At 39.1% G+C, this 16,168-nt stretch overlaps 3 protein-coding genes across 3 annotated transcripts in view; 2 read left to right on the top strand and 1 right to left on the bottom strand.

The window, feature by feature from the left end:
- Positions 1-16,168, top strand: part of LOC110370833 (protein D3) — a 146,518-nt gene that overhangs the window by 3,125 nt on the left and 127,225 nt on the right. The window lies entirely within an intron of this gene.
- On the top strand, positions 4,480-5,955 carry LOC110370876 (uncharacterized). The gene is made up of 2 exons (XM_064040345.1): positions 4,480-4,518; positions 4,738-5,955. Exons 1-2 carry the CDS (start codon positions 4,480-4,482, stop codon positions 5,926-5,928), a joined length of 1,230 nt encoding a protein of 409 aa, XP_063896415.1. The 3' UTR covers positions 5,929-5,955.
- LOC110370912 (T-box transcription factor TBX1) overlaps positions 7,973-16,168 on the bottom strand; it is a 28,199-nt gene continuing 20,003 nt past the window's right edge. The window contains exons 3-9 of the mRNA XM_021326922.3: positions 15,717-15,827; positions 15,150-15,391; positions 14,696-14,852; positions 13,234-13,389; positions 12,897-12,964; positions 8,920-9,063; positions 7,973-8,394 (exon numbers count right to left, since the gene is read on the bottom strand). Of these exons, the coding sequence (XP_021182597.3) occupies positions 8,337-8,394; positions 8,920-9,063; positions 12,897-12,964; positions 13,234-13,389; positions 14,696-14,852; positions 15,150-15,391; positions 15,717-15,827 (936 nt within the window). The 3' untranslated portion in view covers positions 7,973-8,336. The remainder of the gene's footprint in view (positions 8,395-8,919; positions 9,064-12,896; positions 12,965-13,233; positions 13,390-14,695; positions 14,853-15,149; positions 15,392-15,716; positions 15,828-16,168) is intronic.

The following is a 16,168-nucleotide window of genomic DNA, read 5'->3' as shown; positions in this document are numbered from 1 at the left end:
GAAGTAGTGTACACTTTTTATGTAAGTAGTTTCAATTTACAGCACAAAGAATCACAATTTGTGTTTTATTAACCACAGCTAGAAGCTTCCCAATATTATGCTGTACTAAAAATATTTTCACCTAAAATGAAAAACATTCAATCGGCGCTGTTTCAAAGAAATATATGTACGATGGTTACGAAATCGAGTTAGTTGGAGATGTTGAAATAGTCTATCTTAAAAATTATTCACCATGTCACGGAAACAGGCCACTACACGAGAACCAAGCAATTTCCCAATAACGTATCTGTAGTCATTATCCTCACGCTCCGAGAACATACTTATCACAATAGTCCTTATCGACTATCAGATGTTTCTGCGAAGATCATCACGTCTGCCATCAGATTACAATACAAAGTCTATTTAAATATCATTGTTTTGTATCAGTGCGAAGTAATGTGGAAGGCAGCTGGAGACTGCTGGTCGAAAGTTCTAGAAAATAGTTTGGTTAAGCAGCAGATATGCTGGGGTTAATAATAAAATTGAGCGCGTTGTCGATAGGGCTAAGTTATGCCACTTCTAGCAATTGTCAAACTCTGCAGCAGTCGCAGGTGAGTTGAATAATTTTGTAACTATCTATAAGACATTGGTATTGTTTAAAGTTAACAGTACTGCGATTCTATAAAACTCGATCAACAACTCGCATTTCACTTCGATTCGTAATGTCATTTCATACTTTAGGGGAGGTAGGGGAGGGATGGGCACTTTTTCACAATTTATTGCATAAAAAATCAGATTTTACAGATCATTATCAACTTTTATTGCCATTTCTTATATTCGGCTAGATATAATGAAAGAGCTTTCCTAAAAATTACAATCAGTTTAGTAGTATATAGGATGATCTCTTTTATGCATGTTATAATAATGGTGAGATGTTTTACACGACTTAACAAGGTGTGTAGACAATTGAGGCTGTGGGGTTGTTTAAAATAGTTAAAGTTAGCCCTGACAGATACATGAAGGGCTCCCGAAGGAACGTAGTGGAAAAAATAATTGACATCAAAAAATAATAATTTGACATTAAGTGATTATGCACAGTACACCATATTACAAGTTAAGCTGCAATTTGTTCGAAACATAAAAACAAAAGATGTAGTACTATCTTCTAAAGGTATAATAGGTGTGGATTGCATCGACTTACTATAATTGTAACTGGAGATTTTGACAATCAATAATTAATAATAGAAAATACACATACCTTTCATTAGTTTTCTCTTTATAACGATCCGAAACCGCAACAAAATATTTAAGTACTTTTACGAGTGTTTGTTCTTGACAACTCACAGAAATGACAAATAGTCTATGGATGAACACCGTTACCAGTCGGTAACGTAAACTACCCAATAAAAAAAAACAAAACTATGATCAGAAATCAGAATAAAAGGACCCCTTTTATTCTGATTTGATCATGTCTCCCAACTGCCCATCTCTCCCTACCTCCCTATAGATAGACAGATTTTGACAGATCTGTCAAAATCTCGACTTTGATTTAGTTCAACTTGTCAACACGCTCGATAGTGTAGCGCTAGTGTAGTTTGACAATGTCAATCACGAAACTTTAAGGTAGAATTCCGTGGGTCGCGATTGTCGCAGCCGCGCGCGACAAAAGTCAACCTATGAAAATGTATGGCACCGCTGCCGAGGGCTGCGACAGTCGCGCGCGGACGACGAATTTCGTGAGCCGCTCGCGGCCGTACGCTTCTCAACATGGTCTAGCGCTTAATAACATCTATAGAATTTTAGTAAAACCAGAATTAAATTTTTGACAATGCCGCGAGCAGCTTACGAAATTCGTCGGCCGCGCGCGACTATCACGGGCCTCGACAACGGTGCCATACATTTTCATAGGTTGACTATTGTCGCGTCCACGGAATTCCACCTTTAGATCGAAGTCGAAGTGAGAGTGATGTCGAAGTGAGTTGTGATATTTTATAGAATCGACATGCTGTTGCCTTTGTAGACGTAAATGTAATCAAAAAGAATAGTGTGAAAGTCTAACGAAATTCTAATATTATTTATCTGTATTAATCTTTTTTCTACAAATGTATGAACACAGATGGCGGCTCTGACAGACAGAATGAATCAAATGATTAGCGCGCTCTACTCATCGTGTAAGTATTTCTGCTTACTTGCTGTTTCAATGAACAATATAATGCCTAGTACATATGATTCTTACTCATTTTATAATAATCTTAAACCTGCTTCTGATTGTACCCATGAACTACACAAAAGTTTGCAAGAATTTTTTCTGTGACATATTTTTGAAGACAATAACAAACACGCGTATTTACGGATCTATCCTTACCTTGGTTTTGAAATGTCCAACCAGTTTAAGCAAGAGACTCGCCTCGTTTTGCAGAACAATCAATAAAAGCAGAAACTCTTCAGATCCAATTTGTTCTACTACTAATACTTTAATCGCATATCGTGTGTTACTAGCCTTATTATGACTTTGTTATTGTTATAAAAGTAGCTGCTTAGTGTGAGCTGACAGCGCATTTTGTGGAATGCAATTAATTAATATTATCGTTTTGATCAAAGGTTCACTCCGCCAGTTAATATCTACTTAATTATAGCTTGAACTTATTAATTAATAAACAAATGAAAGCATGCAAATGTTTTTTTTTTACCAGTATGATCAATTTTAGCCCTGTCTCATAGAAATACTGACTGACCCTTGTAACAATTACTATAATGAATATCCCCCATTACTTTTCAGCACCACTTCTATCAAAACTGCAGCCGCCCACAACATCTTTAGCAAGCAATGAAGCACCAGAAGCGCCATCTACCGAGTCACCTGCGACGCCAACGACAACTACATACGAACCCCCGACTTACAGCTATGTATACCCTCAAGGGCAAGTGGTATACGTGTCACATACACCACCGTCTCCATCTTCAAGTCCCCCAGCTGTGCCCGCACCTCCCGCTGTAGCTCCAAGCCCGTATTATACCAGTACACCGCCGGAACAACCAGCGCCAACTACTTCGCCGCCTCCTCAGCCTTGGCCGTATGGCTATGAGTATCCTTACCCGCAATACGCCCCTCCTCCTTATCCTCCACCTTGCGTTCCTTATCCCCATCCTTATCCACCAGCACATCAGGATTACTATCATACTGAGCCAAAACCGGCTCCATATAAATCAGTTCCTCCTCCGAACGTTTCAGCTCCTGTGTACCCGCCTGTATCATCATACCCACCGGTTGCTAATTACCCACCATCTCCAGGATATCCTCCAGCTACTTCGTATCCAGCTCATATGCCTTATCCACCAGTACCTACTGCTTACCCAACGGCGCCATCTCCCTACCCACCGCCACCACCTCCTTGCTTAACTCCACCATCTCCGTATCCACAGATACCATCCTCTTACCCACAAACTCCATCCCCTTACCCACAGAGCCCATCCCCTTACGCACCCCAGTATCCACAAGGATACCCTTCACCTAGACCAGCCACTCCAGCTTACTCTACACATTACGCTAAACGATACGACCAACCTCGATACGGATAATCAAATTAAGATATCAGTTGTAAATAAAATTGTAGTCATTAATAATAATAAACAGTGTCTAGATATTATTAGATGACCCTAATTTATTATTTAATAAAGTTTGCGATTTATTTGTACCTTTGTATTTTATTTCTTCTTCCACATAATTAATACTCGCTGTTGTTTATAATAGGTATTAATTAAGTGCCCCATAATGTATCAATGTCAATGTTTTTATGCAGCAAGTGCTGACAGTTACAATGCATCGAATTACCTGCTTGATCTATGACCTTTGGGTATTTACTATAAAGATATTTAAATCACCACTTTGCAATGAGAACGTATGCTAATTTAAACAAACGATGAAAACCAATGTGGATTTATAGATACGTATATTTATACAATTTCAATTCTTCTAGGTATTATCACAAATGCATAAGTGAGTTTGGAATCGGTTAAGGATAAAGGGAATCGTCCTTTTATTTTACAACATGTTTTATCAGACTCTCAAAGTTTCTATATTTATGTATTTCGATCACATAGAGATAGAATACGAGTTGGTAGTTTGATAAATCAATCTGCGAAATCATTTCAGATCAAAGAATAATATACTGGAATAAGTCTTTCTGGTATTTTATTCTTTGATCGTTAACAAAGAAATAATTTAAGCATATTCATAAGAATGTAACCATCCAATAAAATAGAGAATTAATCACATGAAAGTGGAAGAAAATAAAACAGAAGTCTTACATGTTAATCATCATCAGAAAGGAAATGAACACATGTTGTAAAAACACAGCACCGCAATATTGCTCAAGTTCGAAAACATGTCCTATCTAATGTTAAAATGGTTACTTCGAAAATGTCTAAACAATTTCCTAATTTCTTGATAGCGTTACATATAAATGTATGTGCGACAGGTGAACAGGCACAACTTGAACCATGGCTTTCTTATACATAATCGTCGCCTTGGCTATCCAGGTAAATATTTACTTCTTTATTTAATTTGTCCTTATTTCTTTTGTCTCCTTTTATAACTCTGTTTTTGATTGATCCTTATATTACTTTCCTGAAATCTAAGACTCGGTTTAAAGATTCCTCATTCATAAAATGAATTTCATTCAATGTACATCAATTACTACTTGCCGAATAAAATCTTCATTGAAGCTGTTTATCAACTTAATTTGTTTATTTTCTTAGGGGTCATTCACTTACGCCAACGTAACTGACAGTGAGGAATGCGTCAACAGTGGTGAGATCAAAAACGATATCCCAGATGTTTATTATAAAACCGAAGGTGACGATCAAGTCGTCAAAGACTACTCCGCCGGCCAAAAGGATTGGATCGATTTCTTCCTCCTTCCTGACGCGCACTTATATCCAACATCCTCAGTTGCGATGATGAGTCAAGCAACTAACTCTGACAAGTCAGTTGAAGAACAATTAGAAGAAATTAAGGAAATTGCGCAGAAGATAACCCTCGCCATTCAGAGCGAAATGGCAAATCTCCTCACTTATGCCATCAATTCCTGTGACAAAGAGAAAGGTGAAGAAGAAGAAGGAAAAGGAGAAGTAGAAGACAACCATTTGCGTAAGAGGAGATCAATGGAAAGCCCCATGGCTAGCACTGAATTGGTGACAAGATTGCTTAAACATATCAAATCAAACAACGAATACCAAAACATTGCCATCGACAAAATGATGACTGCTCAAGAAATCGCCGACAAGTACGGAATTGAATTCAGCCCCGACACAGAAATCCTTTCTGACCTCGCTATGGCTGCCAACCACCAGGCTGAGGAAATGAACTCCCTATTGCAAGAGTCATTAGAGATGAAGAACGTCACCCGTAAAGCTGAAGCTGCTAAAGTGGAGGCACCATCAACAAACAAAGCTCAAGATAACGACGGTTACTTTTCGTTCACTATTCAGTATCCTGAACAGCCAGCTGTTCAACCAGCTGTGAACCACCACCATCACGCGGACTCGTACCCGAGCTACAACTATTACTACAACTACCCTGAGACTCAGATCCCTGCTCCACCAACACAGAGCTACTACAGCAGTCCTCCCGTAAGCAAGCGGCCAGACTTCTACGACACCGTGTCTTACATCCCTCAGGAATACTCATATTGTTCCATGGAGCCTATTGCATCTGCATCGACTATCATCATGCCCCTCGAAGAGATTTTGGAACCTGAGCCAGAGTTAGTAGGCGAAGAGTTAGAAGAGACGGTTTCTTCTAAGGTTTACGTGGACCGTGGGGACGAACCAGGGTCAGCAACTGTCAGCCATGTCATGACTTACACGGTCGGTGAGAAGTCACATTTCAGGACCCCGGCGATTGAGAGGTTACCGCAGCAAATGCAGTACTGCTTCTTCCTGATGTAAAGTTCAACTTAGATTAGTTAATTATTACCTGTAAATAAGCCTATTGTATTATTATTACATCTAAAAATCACGTATTTAAATGCCATAAACAAATAATAATAAATACTGTGAGATTATTATATTGTTTATTTTAGCCGTTTTATACCCGCTTGTCCATATTGAACGGGCCGTATCTAAAAGCCGAGCTCCTTGAATGCGTATTTACAGAGTGTACATAGCCAAAACGCATCCATAGGAAACTGCTCGCTGATATTTTGTAATGCTGTTTTTTAATTTGTGATTTCAAAGTATACAGGAATTTTGCGTACTGCTCGCGTATAATTCGTAGCTTAGACGTGCCCATGCATCTTTCCAATTTATACACGGTCAAATTTAACTATACAAAATTAATATTAGGTAAAGCAATAAATAAAAATGGCTTTTGAATCTGAGTTTATTTATTAAAAATGCTAATTAAACACGCTTCTTTTTAATATCATTATTCGCCCCCAAAAATGTATGTTGCCCTCTAAATTATTAAGTCAGCCACAATTTATTTATTTATTTATACAGCAATTAACGAGCATCTAAATAATACTATCTTAGCCACTAGTTATCTTCTAAGTAAACCACTCTAAATACAACTCAGCATGATGGTTATTTTTTAGCATCTAAATTTGTAGCAGGCATTCTAACAGTAAACTTCTAAAATACTATTAAATGACATCATAAAATATATTTAATTAGCATCGCTTCTGTCACGGCTCCGGTGCTGCGGGGCTCCGGCGGTCCCATGCGAGCTTATCGTCGCAGATGGTTTTCACGCTCACCACCGCAGCTTCGGCTTGCTGGCCGGCTCTGCCGACCAGCCTCAGCCGCGTCGGCGGGCGTTAAAACTACCTGCGCCTCGGCTCGCAGGCCGCTTCGCTCCTCCGCCCCTCCGCGGTTTTGAATTGCACTCTAGGGGTAGGGCAGACAAGACTACGTAGAGTCGGTTTTGCAGCGATTCGTTTTCGTCACTAACTTCAATTTTTAATACAACGTTTTTTAACTGAACGAGAATTATTAATATTTAAATTAAATGCTAGGTCGTGTTTTAATCAAAATGGCGAGCATGCAACTGCTCGCGAATAGATTGGAATCGTGAAGTTTTTCGCGCCTATTCCCATGTATACACGATTAGTTTGCATGCGGACTAGCACTGTATATTATGGAACAAAGCAAGTTACTTTGGCCACTACAAAATATATGCGAGTATTTGCGTACTGCTGCTGTATACATCGGAAGACTTTGTATAAAAAGTGAATTCCAATCTATTCGCGACTAGTTTCACACGCTTGCGTACTAGCCATGTATATACTGTAAATACGCCTCCTTGAATAAGGGGGGTTACACGTAGAAAATTAGTTTGATATAGAAAAATAAAACGCCTTATCGACTTGCGTCAACTTTAATAGATTTAAATAAATATCCAAACATATTTACTAAATCTTAATCTATCTTAACATAAGCTAGTTTATAATCCTTTGGGTTTTTTTGGCACTTGGCGTTTTGACTGGTGCATTCATTTCCCTTCATTTTCTAATAAAATGAAGAAGAATGCGCTAGTTTTTGGTAATCACTAAAATTATATTAGGCTATATTAATAAATACATTATGTTTGGTAACAAAATAGTTTTCAATTATGTTTATATTTCGATATAAGGTCACAGAAAAGGCACATTTATTGCGTAGGCGTAGACAGTGCATTACCAATAATATGCAATATTCGAGATTACACAAATGGTTAGTAAAATAATTGATACAGGTAAAATATTTGGCTCATTCTTCGGTATTACTTATTTAAAACTTTTCCTTTGGTTACTATACAAGGTAACTATATTTCTCTATGATATCTTTCTCTCATTAAACCAAATTATAACATTACATTAGGTGTGTATTACAATATAAAATATAAGTTTTATTTCGATTTCAACCAACTTTTTACAATGCCTTAGCACCATCTGGCAAATAACCGCTACCAACATCCTTTAAACTAACGCCAAAAATTAAATCAAAATTCTAAAATTTCGCCCTACACTACCAAAATTACAAACTAATCAATTTCATAATTTATTTATACAATAATTTTACATCAAAATACGAATTCTTACTTTCAAAATCACAAACGATCCGAAACGTTATAGAACATAGACAACTTTTATGTCCAACGAAACATTTTTGAATTTAGAAGAGCTTTAGAACCCAACATAGACTTAAGAACATCCCCAGAGCCTCAAAACGAGTTCTTTTTTCAAATTCCCCATAAGGCGGTAACATTGACAGATGGTGCGCGTTCCAGCGACGCGGTCGCTCACTCTGTCGGATCGCGGTCGTCAGCGGGCGTTGTCTTTACATTCACTACACTATCGCTCGCGGTACGTGGCCAGCTATCTGTGAGCGTAGTAAGCACTGTAGGCGCTGTTGTGGCCTGCGTGCGGTTGGTAACTGGAACAGGTAATATAATATTGCTATAGAATAAGAGTAAGCAGAACTGAATCATAGGTTTAACAGCTAGCTCACGTTCAAAGTGAGAATGAGTGTCTAAGAACTCATCATGAGAGACCACCTATGTCAAGGGGAGCACAAATCATTATCTAGCTAGCCAATAAGACACGGGTTTTGCAAAATGTAATAGTACAGCTTCCAATCTTATCCCATCAACATTTACAGGTGGTTTCTGCAAGCTGGAAAAGTATTACTATTTTTAAGCCTTTTCACCCTCTTGGGGAGCCTGAGTGCTGAAAAAAGAGATCTAGTGTCCAATTCAAATTCAAATCATGGTTTTTGGTCATGGTATGTGGTTATTTAAATAGAGCTACGCCTGGGTGTCGCAAAGACTAGCAACAAAAAAGGACTCCTCAGGCTCCAAATGCTCCAATGGTCCAATGGATCACAAGACGGTGCAAAAGTTTTCTTAATCTGAGTAAAAGAAATCCAATGCAGTCGCAAAAGGTATTTAATCATACTGACCGCACGGGATGCGCGTGCGGCGGGTAGAGCGGGCCGCAGGCGCTGGGCTCGGCGGCGTACGGCTGCGCCAGCTGAGGGCACGCCTCCGCCGCCGCCGACTCGCGCCGCCGCGCGCCGCCGCCGCGCTGACTCTGTTCGGGGGGACTGGGGACACGAACATAGGTACATTTATTTGAGGAAACATTTTGCATACTTAAGCAGTTACATGATGATATGTTTGAATACATCTATGTATTATAAAGTTTTAGGCTCCTAACGGTGTATATTAAGCGACACAATCCTTAACTCTAATTGAAGGATCGAGAGGTGTGAGAGGCAAAGGCCTCCCCAGTTGTCTCCAACTGGAGAGGCCTTTGCCCAGCAGTGAAACAGTAAGGGCTTAGAAAAAAAAACACAATCCTGAAAAATCTCGGTATAGGAACGTTGATCCTTCGAGGCTCACAATTATACGATTTGCTTCTTGAGTAGATACTAAAATGTTGTTATAGTCAGTGGCGGCCCTAGGGGTGTGCGAACTGTGCCATCGCACAGGGCCTCGCGCTTATGGGGGCCTCGCGCTACAACCCACACTAATATAAAAAAATATAGGTATTTAAAAAATATATATCTGGTCCAAGAAAAAAAGTGTTTTTTTTCCTTATTTCTAATTTATTCTGCGTTTACTTTTTGAGTCCTCAATTTAACAAAATGTTGGAACACCAAAGTAACAAAAACAACTGGCTCTCGATCCAGTCACGGATTCTTTTTATTTGTTTAATTTGAGAGTCCTTAAAGAAACAATAAAAAAATTCGCGCTCGCTACGCTCGCGGTTGTTCACTTGACACTGCCTTTCCTTCTAACTTGATTAGAATACTTTTATGTCCCAAAACGCAAAAATTTTCGCGCTCGCTACGCTCGCAAATTCATTTTCCCCTGTTGTTTATTGTACAAATTTAGGTACTTTAATGACCCAAAACTCAAAAATTTTCGCGCTCGCTGCGCTCGCGAGTTCACCTTCCACTGTTGTTTGTTGTACAAGTTTAGGTGCTTAAAACGCAAAAATATTCGCGCTCGCTACGCTCGCGAATTCACCTTGCAATGTTATTTATTATTTGTATAATTTTAAGACTTGTGTTTAGGTGCTTTAGTGACCCAGAGCTCAAAAATTTTTGCGCTCGCTACGCTCGCAGGTGCTTCACTTTCCACTTGTTTTTTTGTGGTAGCGCCGCTTTTAAGTCCTTTTATTAACAAGAAAATAACTCCTAGCTTCCATATGAACTTCCTTATTTACGACGTTCGAACTACTCAAGTCACAATCTTTCAAAACATAGGTGGTGCTTGGATCAAGATTGCACCCGGGCGCTACATGAGCTAGAGACGGTCCTAAATCAGTTATATGAAGAGCTGAAATATATATTAGAAAAGAATTTAACTGAAATTTATCCCACTACCGAAATAGTCTTGAGAATTCGAATAATAAAATAATAATATAGAAAAAGCAGTTTTTCGAGGCTTAAAATTATTAAAACATATCTAAGGAATTCGATGACACAAGATCGACTTTCAGCCCTTGCTATTCTTTCGATCGAAAATGACGCTCCTCATTCATTTGATTATTCTGCTTTAATTAAAGATTTTAGTCTTAAGAAAATACGAAAGCATCAGATCATTTAAATATTTGTTAATTTTGTGATTCTATTGATTTGTTTAACTTGAGCATTTCTCCTCAAACATGACGTTTAGCTAAATCAAAACATCAGCTTACTCTCGCAACACAGACTTATCACGTAGGACAAAGGGCCTCGCATAGACCTGCCGCACGTAGCCTCGCAATGGCTAGGGCCGCCGCTGGTTATAGTTAAGCATAAATATTGTTGTATATAAATGCCAAGTTCTTCGACATTAATTATTTTGACGCTTTCTTTCTTTCATTAATCTTTAAAAATCTCCTAGATGTAAAATATTCCTCGGGATCATAATAAGCTTAAACGGGCTCCGAGTGAAAACATATAAATGGAGTTGTCTCCCAACTAATCATCTTTAGTGTCCGTTCAAATTAATGAGTGGCAACTATCAACATATGATACACATGAAAAAAAAACAATAATAATGGCCTCGCCCGCCCAGTAGGCGGAGTCGTATTACTGGCTCCGTGTTGACTCTTTATTTTGACAGCGCACGACAAATGGCAATCATACGTTCCTCCCGGGGTTATTAATCGTTGTTACCAGGAAGTTAGACAAGTTTATGATATTTTTTGTCCCCCTCTAACTGTGTTTATTCATATGCACAAACGATACAGTTTTCAGAGAAATGGGGATATTAATCACCTGATTGCTTGATGACGTTTTTGTCACGACATTATTTATTTACTGCCATACGCGTTTCATATTCATTTCTAAATTATTATGCCACGTTTTAACATGGAAAAAGTGTATCTGTTTAACCTAAATTATAAATTCTCTCTACCATTGGCCAATCAAAATCCGATCAATTTACCTGAAACAGAATTCCTTTACGATTGGCGGACTATACCAGCGCATTTACGATAATCTGTACATAAACGCTTGCAGTTTACAGTACGAAGAGAATTACGGCTGACAGTGTAGATTTATTGCTTCAATGGTAGCCAATACAGCGGCCGCAACGGTAGTAACCGGCCGATCCGTAAACAAGGAGATCGTATGCGCGCGCGCAGACTGTTTAGTGTTTACACTGTACAGTCGGTAATAGCGCACTGCGGACTTTTATGGCTTAGTAAGTGGATTTTAATGTGGAATGTAAACAAATGTTCTTTGTTTTAATTGGAAATTAAGTTTTGTTTATAATTTTGGTTTGGGTGGGTTTCAGTTGCTTAAGTACCTAAATGTAAATCCTAACTACTTACAGGTTACACGATTTTGTATGTAGACCCGTGAATTTCGTTAAGTTTATTAAAAATTGTTATAGGAAATGATTTTTATAGAAAGAATTTTAATAACAATTACTTGTCATCGTTAAAGATTTTTTCCGTTTCAAAATCGACCGAAAGGCATTTCATTTGACCCCCAAATGATGTAAGTGGTCATTAAAAAAAATCTATTTATCTCCTCAAATTACTTATAAAACTTTTGCACCTAATGTACAAATTAAAATAAGATGCAATATATCGTCAGCCGGTAGGTAGACAAACACTGAATGTTTACAAAAGAATTTCTCTTTCAGGTACGCGCCGCCTCCCGGCGTCTGACACAAAACAGATGCACCTTTACCTACACGCCTCTTATTTACTTTTAATTCGCTGCTTTACTGTACCTAAAGTTAGATTTTACCAAACATTATCTTCGAATATTTATTTTCTCTTTTCATTTGAGGTGTTTTATTTCTGCAAAAGGTAACCACTAATTACTAAAAATACTTTTAACTGTATTGCTACTTTTAGTATCACTAATAACCGAAGATTTATCCATAAATGTTCTAATTCGTTTGTCACAACATTAATTAAAATTGAGAAACGGATGCATTCTCCATTAATGCAACTATGTAAACAATAAAAACTTAAATTCTTTCCAACAGCGCACATCAAACTAATTTACTGGAAACTCTAAAACTATAAATTTTAAGGTAAGAAATATTTTTTTATTTTGGCGGGAACGGGAAACGAGCCGTGTCCGCCATAACTGTCGTGCGTAACTCTTTACTCTATGGCCACGTCGTAAAAGTAAATTGTCACCGGCTGTTGAAATGAGTTCGAGGCGTCGCATGAAAACTTTGTAAATAAATTGATTCATAGCCGTGCTATGGGGAGACTGGAAATGTGGTTACGTTTACCCGATCGTTAATGTCTCGTTAATTCCTTAGAATGGTCTCATGTCAAAATATGGTGCGGAAATAAATTGTGGAAACGGTCCTGAAGTCGTAATGTAAATATTTGTTTTTGTTCTGTAAACATTTGTAAGTAGGATGCGAACGTAAGTTACGAGCGTGACTGAGTTATGAGACACGTAATGAAACTCACCAATCATCGGGGTCGCAGTCTCTGAATCCTTTCGCAAAGGGATTGCTCGCTATTTTCAATTGCGTTATCTGTAAGGGCAATAAGAAAGCATTAGATACCTGAAGATATCTTATTAGTGCACACTACTTAGAGAAGCTTTGTCACCCAGACAATAATGTGTGATTAGCTCACACTTCAAGCATTCCAGAGCATACAGCGCTTTCAATCATTCATACTACGACTGTTATAAAGACAATAGAACATCGTATCGTCTGTAGGGAAGTTAAGGTGCAACAGTAAGGAGTTCGGAACATACTGTAGGCAAGTCATAGTGCCATAGTATCGAAGTGGTACTCACCCTATGGTTCTGGTAAGCGGTGACAGCGGTGAAGCCGGTCTCCGGGAACACGAAGGTGCGGTAGGGCACGGTGCCGGGCGCCGCCGCCTGCCCCTCGCCCGGCAGGTACACCACGTGCAGCCGCGGCTGGTAGCGGTGCATCGAGTTCAGGATTATCTGTAGGGAAGACAGCTTTTGATAGAGAGCCAACTTCATGCAACTTCACTCATGTTTCATCACAAATGGCTCCGCAATAGGACATAAAGTAATTTAGTTGTCGAATTGTGTAAATGATTCATCCCATATTCTGAATTCTACGTTATCTAAATATATAAATATATAAAGGTGACTGACTGACTGACTGACTGACTGACATAGTGATCTATCAACGCACAGCTGAAACCACTGGACGGATCGGGCTGAAATTTGGCATGCAGGTAGATGTTATGACGTAGGCATCCGCTAAGAAAGGATTTTGATCAATTCTACCCCCAAGGGGATAAAATAGGGGTTGAAAGTTTGTATGAAACTTTGTCAATTTTAAACCGATCGGACTGAGACTTTGCATGCATAAAGCTACTATGGCGTAGGCAACCCTTAAGAAAGGATTTTGATAAATTCCATCCCTAAGGGGATAAAATAGGGGATGAAAGTTTGTATACATCTTCTTAGATTTTATGAAGAAGTCCTGATGACGAATCAGAATTTTATGATGACGTTCGCTTAAATACGATTTTGATTAATTCAACCCCCACGGGTGATAAAATAAGGGATGATGAAGGATGTAAAATGTATTAGTTTGAACCTATCAGTACGTAATGGAACGAATGTTTAGTTCTAAATGTTGAGAAGTTCTGCCTACCGCTATTAGATGGCGCTGTGCATTTTCGTCTCATTTCTGAATCGCGGTGTTAAGATTCTCCGCCAGTTAATTACCTTCGAACTGAACTGTAGGTAATCTGTTTGTTTGGTTGCTGCGGATTGCCTTCCTCACTGACATATTAAACATAAATTTAATAACATTTTCCAAATTGGCTGACTAGATCCAGAGATATTCACAACATCACAAGCTTTACTTCTTTTGTTTAGATAAATGGTCACATCCACAACACAACCTTGATCAATGAATCTATGCGACTGCTAAGTGCTAATTCTAATTATACTGTCACGTGAAAGAATGCACCTACGGGATAAGTAGTATTTTGTCTATTCTATATTGCCCACGCAGACGAAGTTGCGGGCAACAGCTAGTCCTTGTATAAGCACCTACGCATCAGTCAACTTCATAAAAGATTCTTAGCTTATTTTAGGAATAAATGAAAATCCAAACGGTTCTGTCGCTCTGTTCCATGCCAGGCATGTAACAGAGTACTGTATGATGAAAAAAAAACAATACCTATCTAAGGAGATTTATAGTTGTTTGTTTTCTAAGCCATAATAATTTCTTATGCATAAATAAACATTGAACAGTCGTGTTACTAACGTGTCCATTATCATCAAGTTGGTTGTTGGTGAGCTTGAGTTTGTCGAAGGAGACGAGCTGGCGCATCCAGTTGGAGCCGGGCGCGGGCGAGTCCGGGTGCACGTGGATGCGCGGCGGCGACACCGGGTCCGCTTTACCCGCCACCACCCAACTTGAGCTGAAATATTAGCTATAACTGATCTATCTATACATTTATTCTATATTATATATTTCTAGAGAGATTTCTAGTATTATGTAAATTTTAATTAGATTATAATACCTATTAGTAAGACATTAAGTAAATGTTAGATGCCTGAAAGTGAAATGCCAATAATTTTCTTAAGGAGCCAATTGATTAAATGGATAGGTACCCACTTGTCTTGGCAGAGAAACTTTGTTTTGCCTATATTGAAGACAGCAGTGAAAACGGAAGGTATATGTTATATGTAAGTGGCTTTTTCAATCAGTACATTACCTGTGGAAAGCATATCGGTATCTCTTATCATCCAGCGGCACGAAGTCGACGAGCAGCAGATAGTCAGCATTAGGCAGCAGCCCCGCGAGCCTTGCCTGCAGCGCCGGGAACATGCGGCGCCCCGCCTTCGTCACGATCATCTCCGTGCCCAGCTCGTGGAAGCTGCGCCATAGTGCCGCCAGCTCGAGAGTGGCCGTGCATCGTGCGACTGCCGGGTGCACTGTCACGTTTTGGTTCGACGCCTGTGGAGCGAAGTTAGGTTTGAGAGGATTTCAGTGGAACTCGGTGAGGGCTTCAAACACGGCTTTTACAAAAAGTCAAATAAAAGACCGGATGGGATAATCAACCCGAAAACTCACAGGTCTGACCGACAGATTATCCGCATGACAAGAGCATGTGTCTGGCAGTGGAGCAATGCAACCTATCAGTTACATTTGAGTGAGGTGTCAAGGCATCTAGGAGATCCAGGAGACAGGGTATTTTGAATAGATTACAGCACTACGTAAGTAACATGCTTGCTCAAGCATATGATGGGCAAGGATGCAGAATCTATTGACTATTTATTACCTGTACTCTAGGCGGCGGCTGCGGCGGCGGCGCGGACACGCCGGGGTCCCGGCACGTGCTTTCGCTGAGCGCCTGCAGTGGGGAGTACGTACTGCGCGCGCATACTGAATTCTAACAACAAATATCGCAATTATCAAAATGGCATATAGCTTGAAAACTCCTAATGCTTATAAAAGAAGGTACCTATGGTCAACCCTCGTAGTAGCAATAACGTTATTCTTTGACCAATCCCTGTCCAACTCTTAGGTACCCAAGCCAACTTAAAGATGAGCAGATAATTAGATACTGACGTAGGCTATTTTCTTTTATACTGATTAGTTAGAGGATGAAAAGTGAAAAGTTCGAGCTCATTTAGCGTATGTATTATTTATTATTAGATGTAGATATAATATCACAAGGGAGACTTATGTATGTCTATAGATAGACTAACATAATATTCATGATGACGACCC

Source organism: Helicoverpa armigera, chromosome 22 (assembly GCF_030705265.1).
Source record: "Helicoverpa armigera isolate CAAS_96S chromosome 22, ASM3070526v1, whole genome shotgun sequence".
In the NCBI taxonomy this organism is placed as follows: domain Eukaryota; kingdom Metazoa; phylum Arthropoda; class Insecta; order Lepidoptera; family Noctuidae; genus Helicoverpa; species Helicoverpa armigera.
This window is presented reverse-complemented; position numbering and strand designations above follow the sequence as displayed.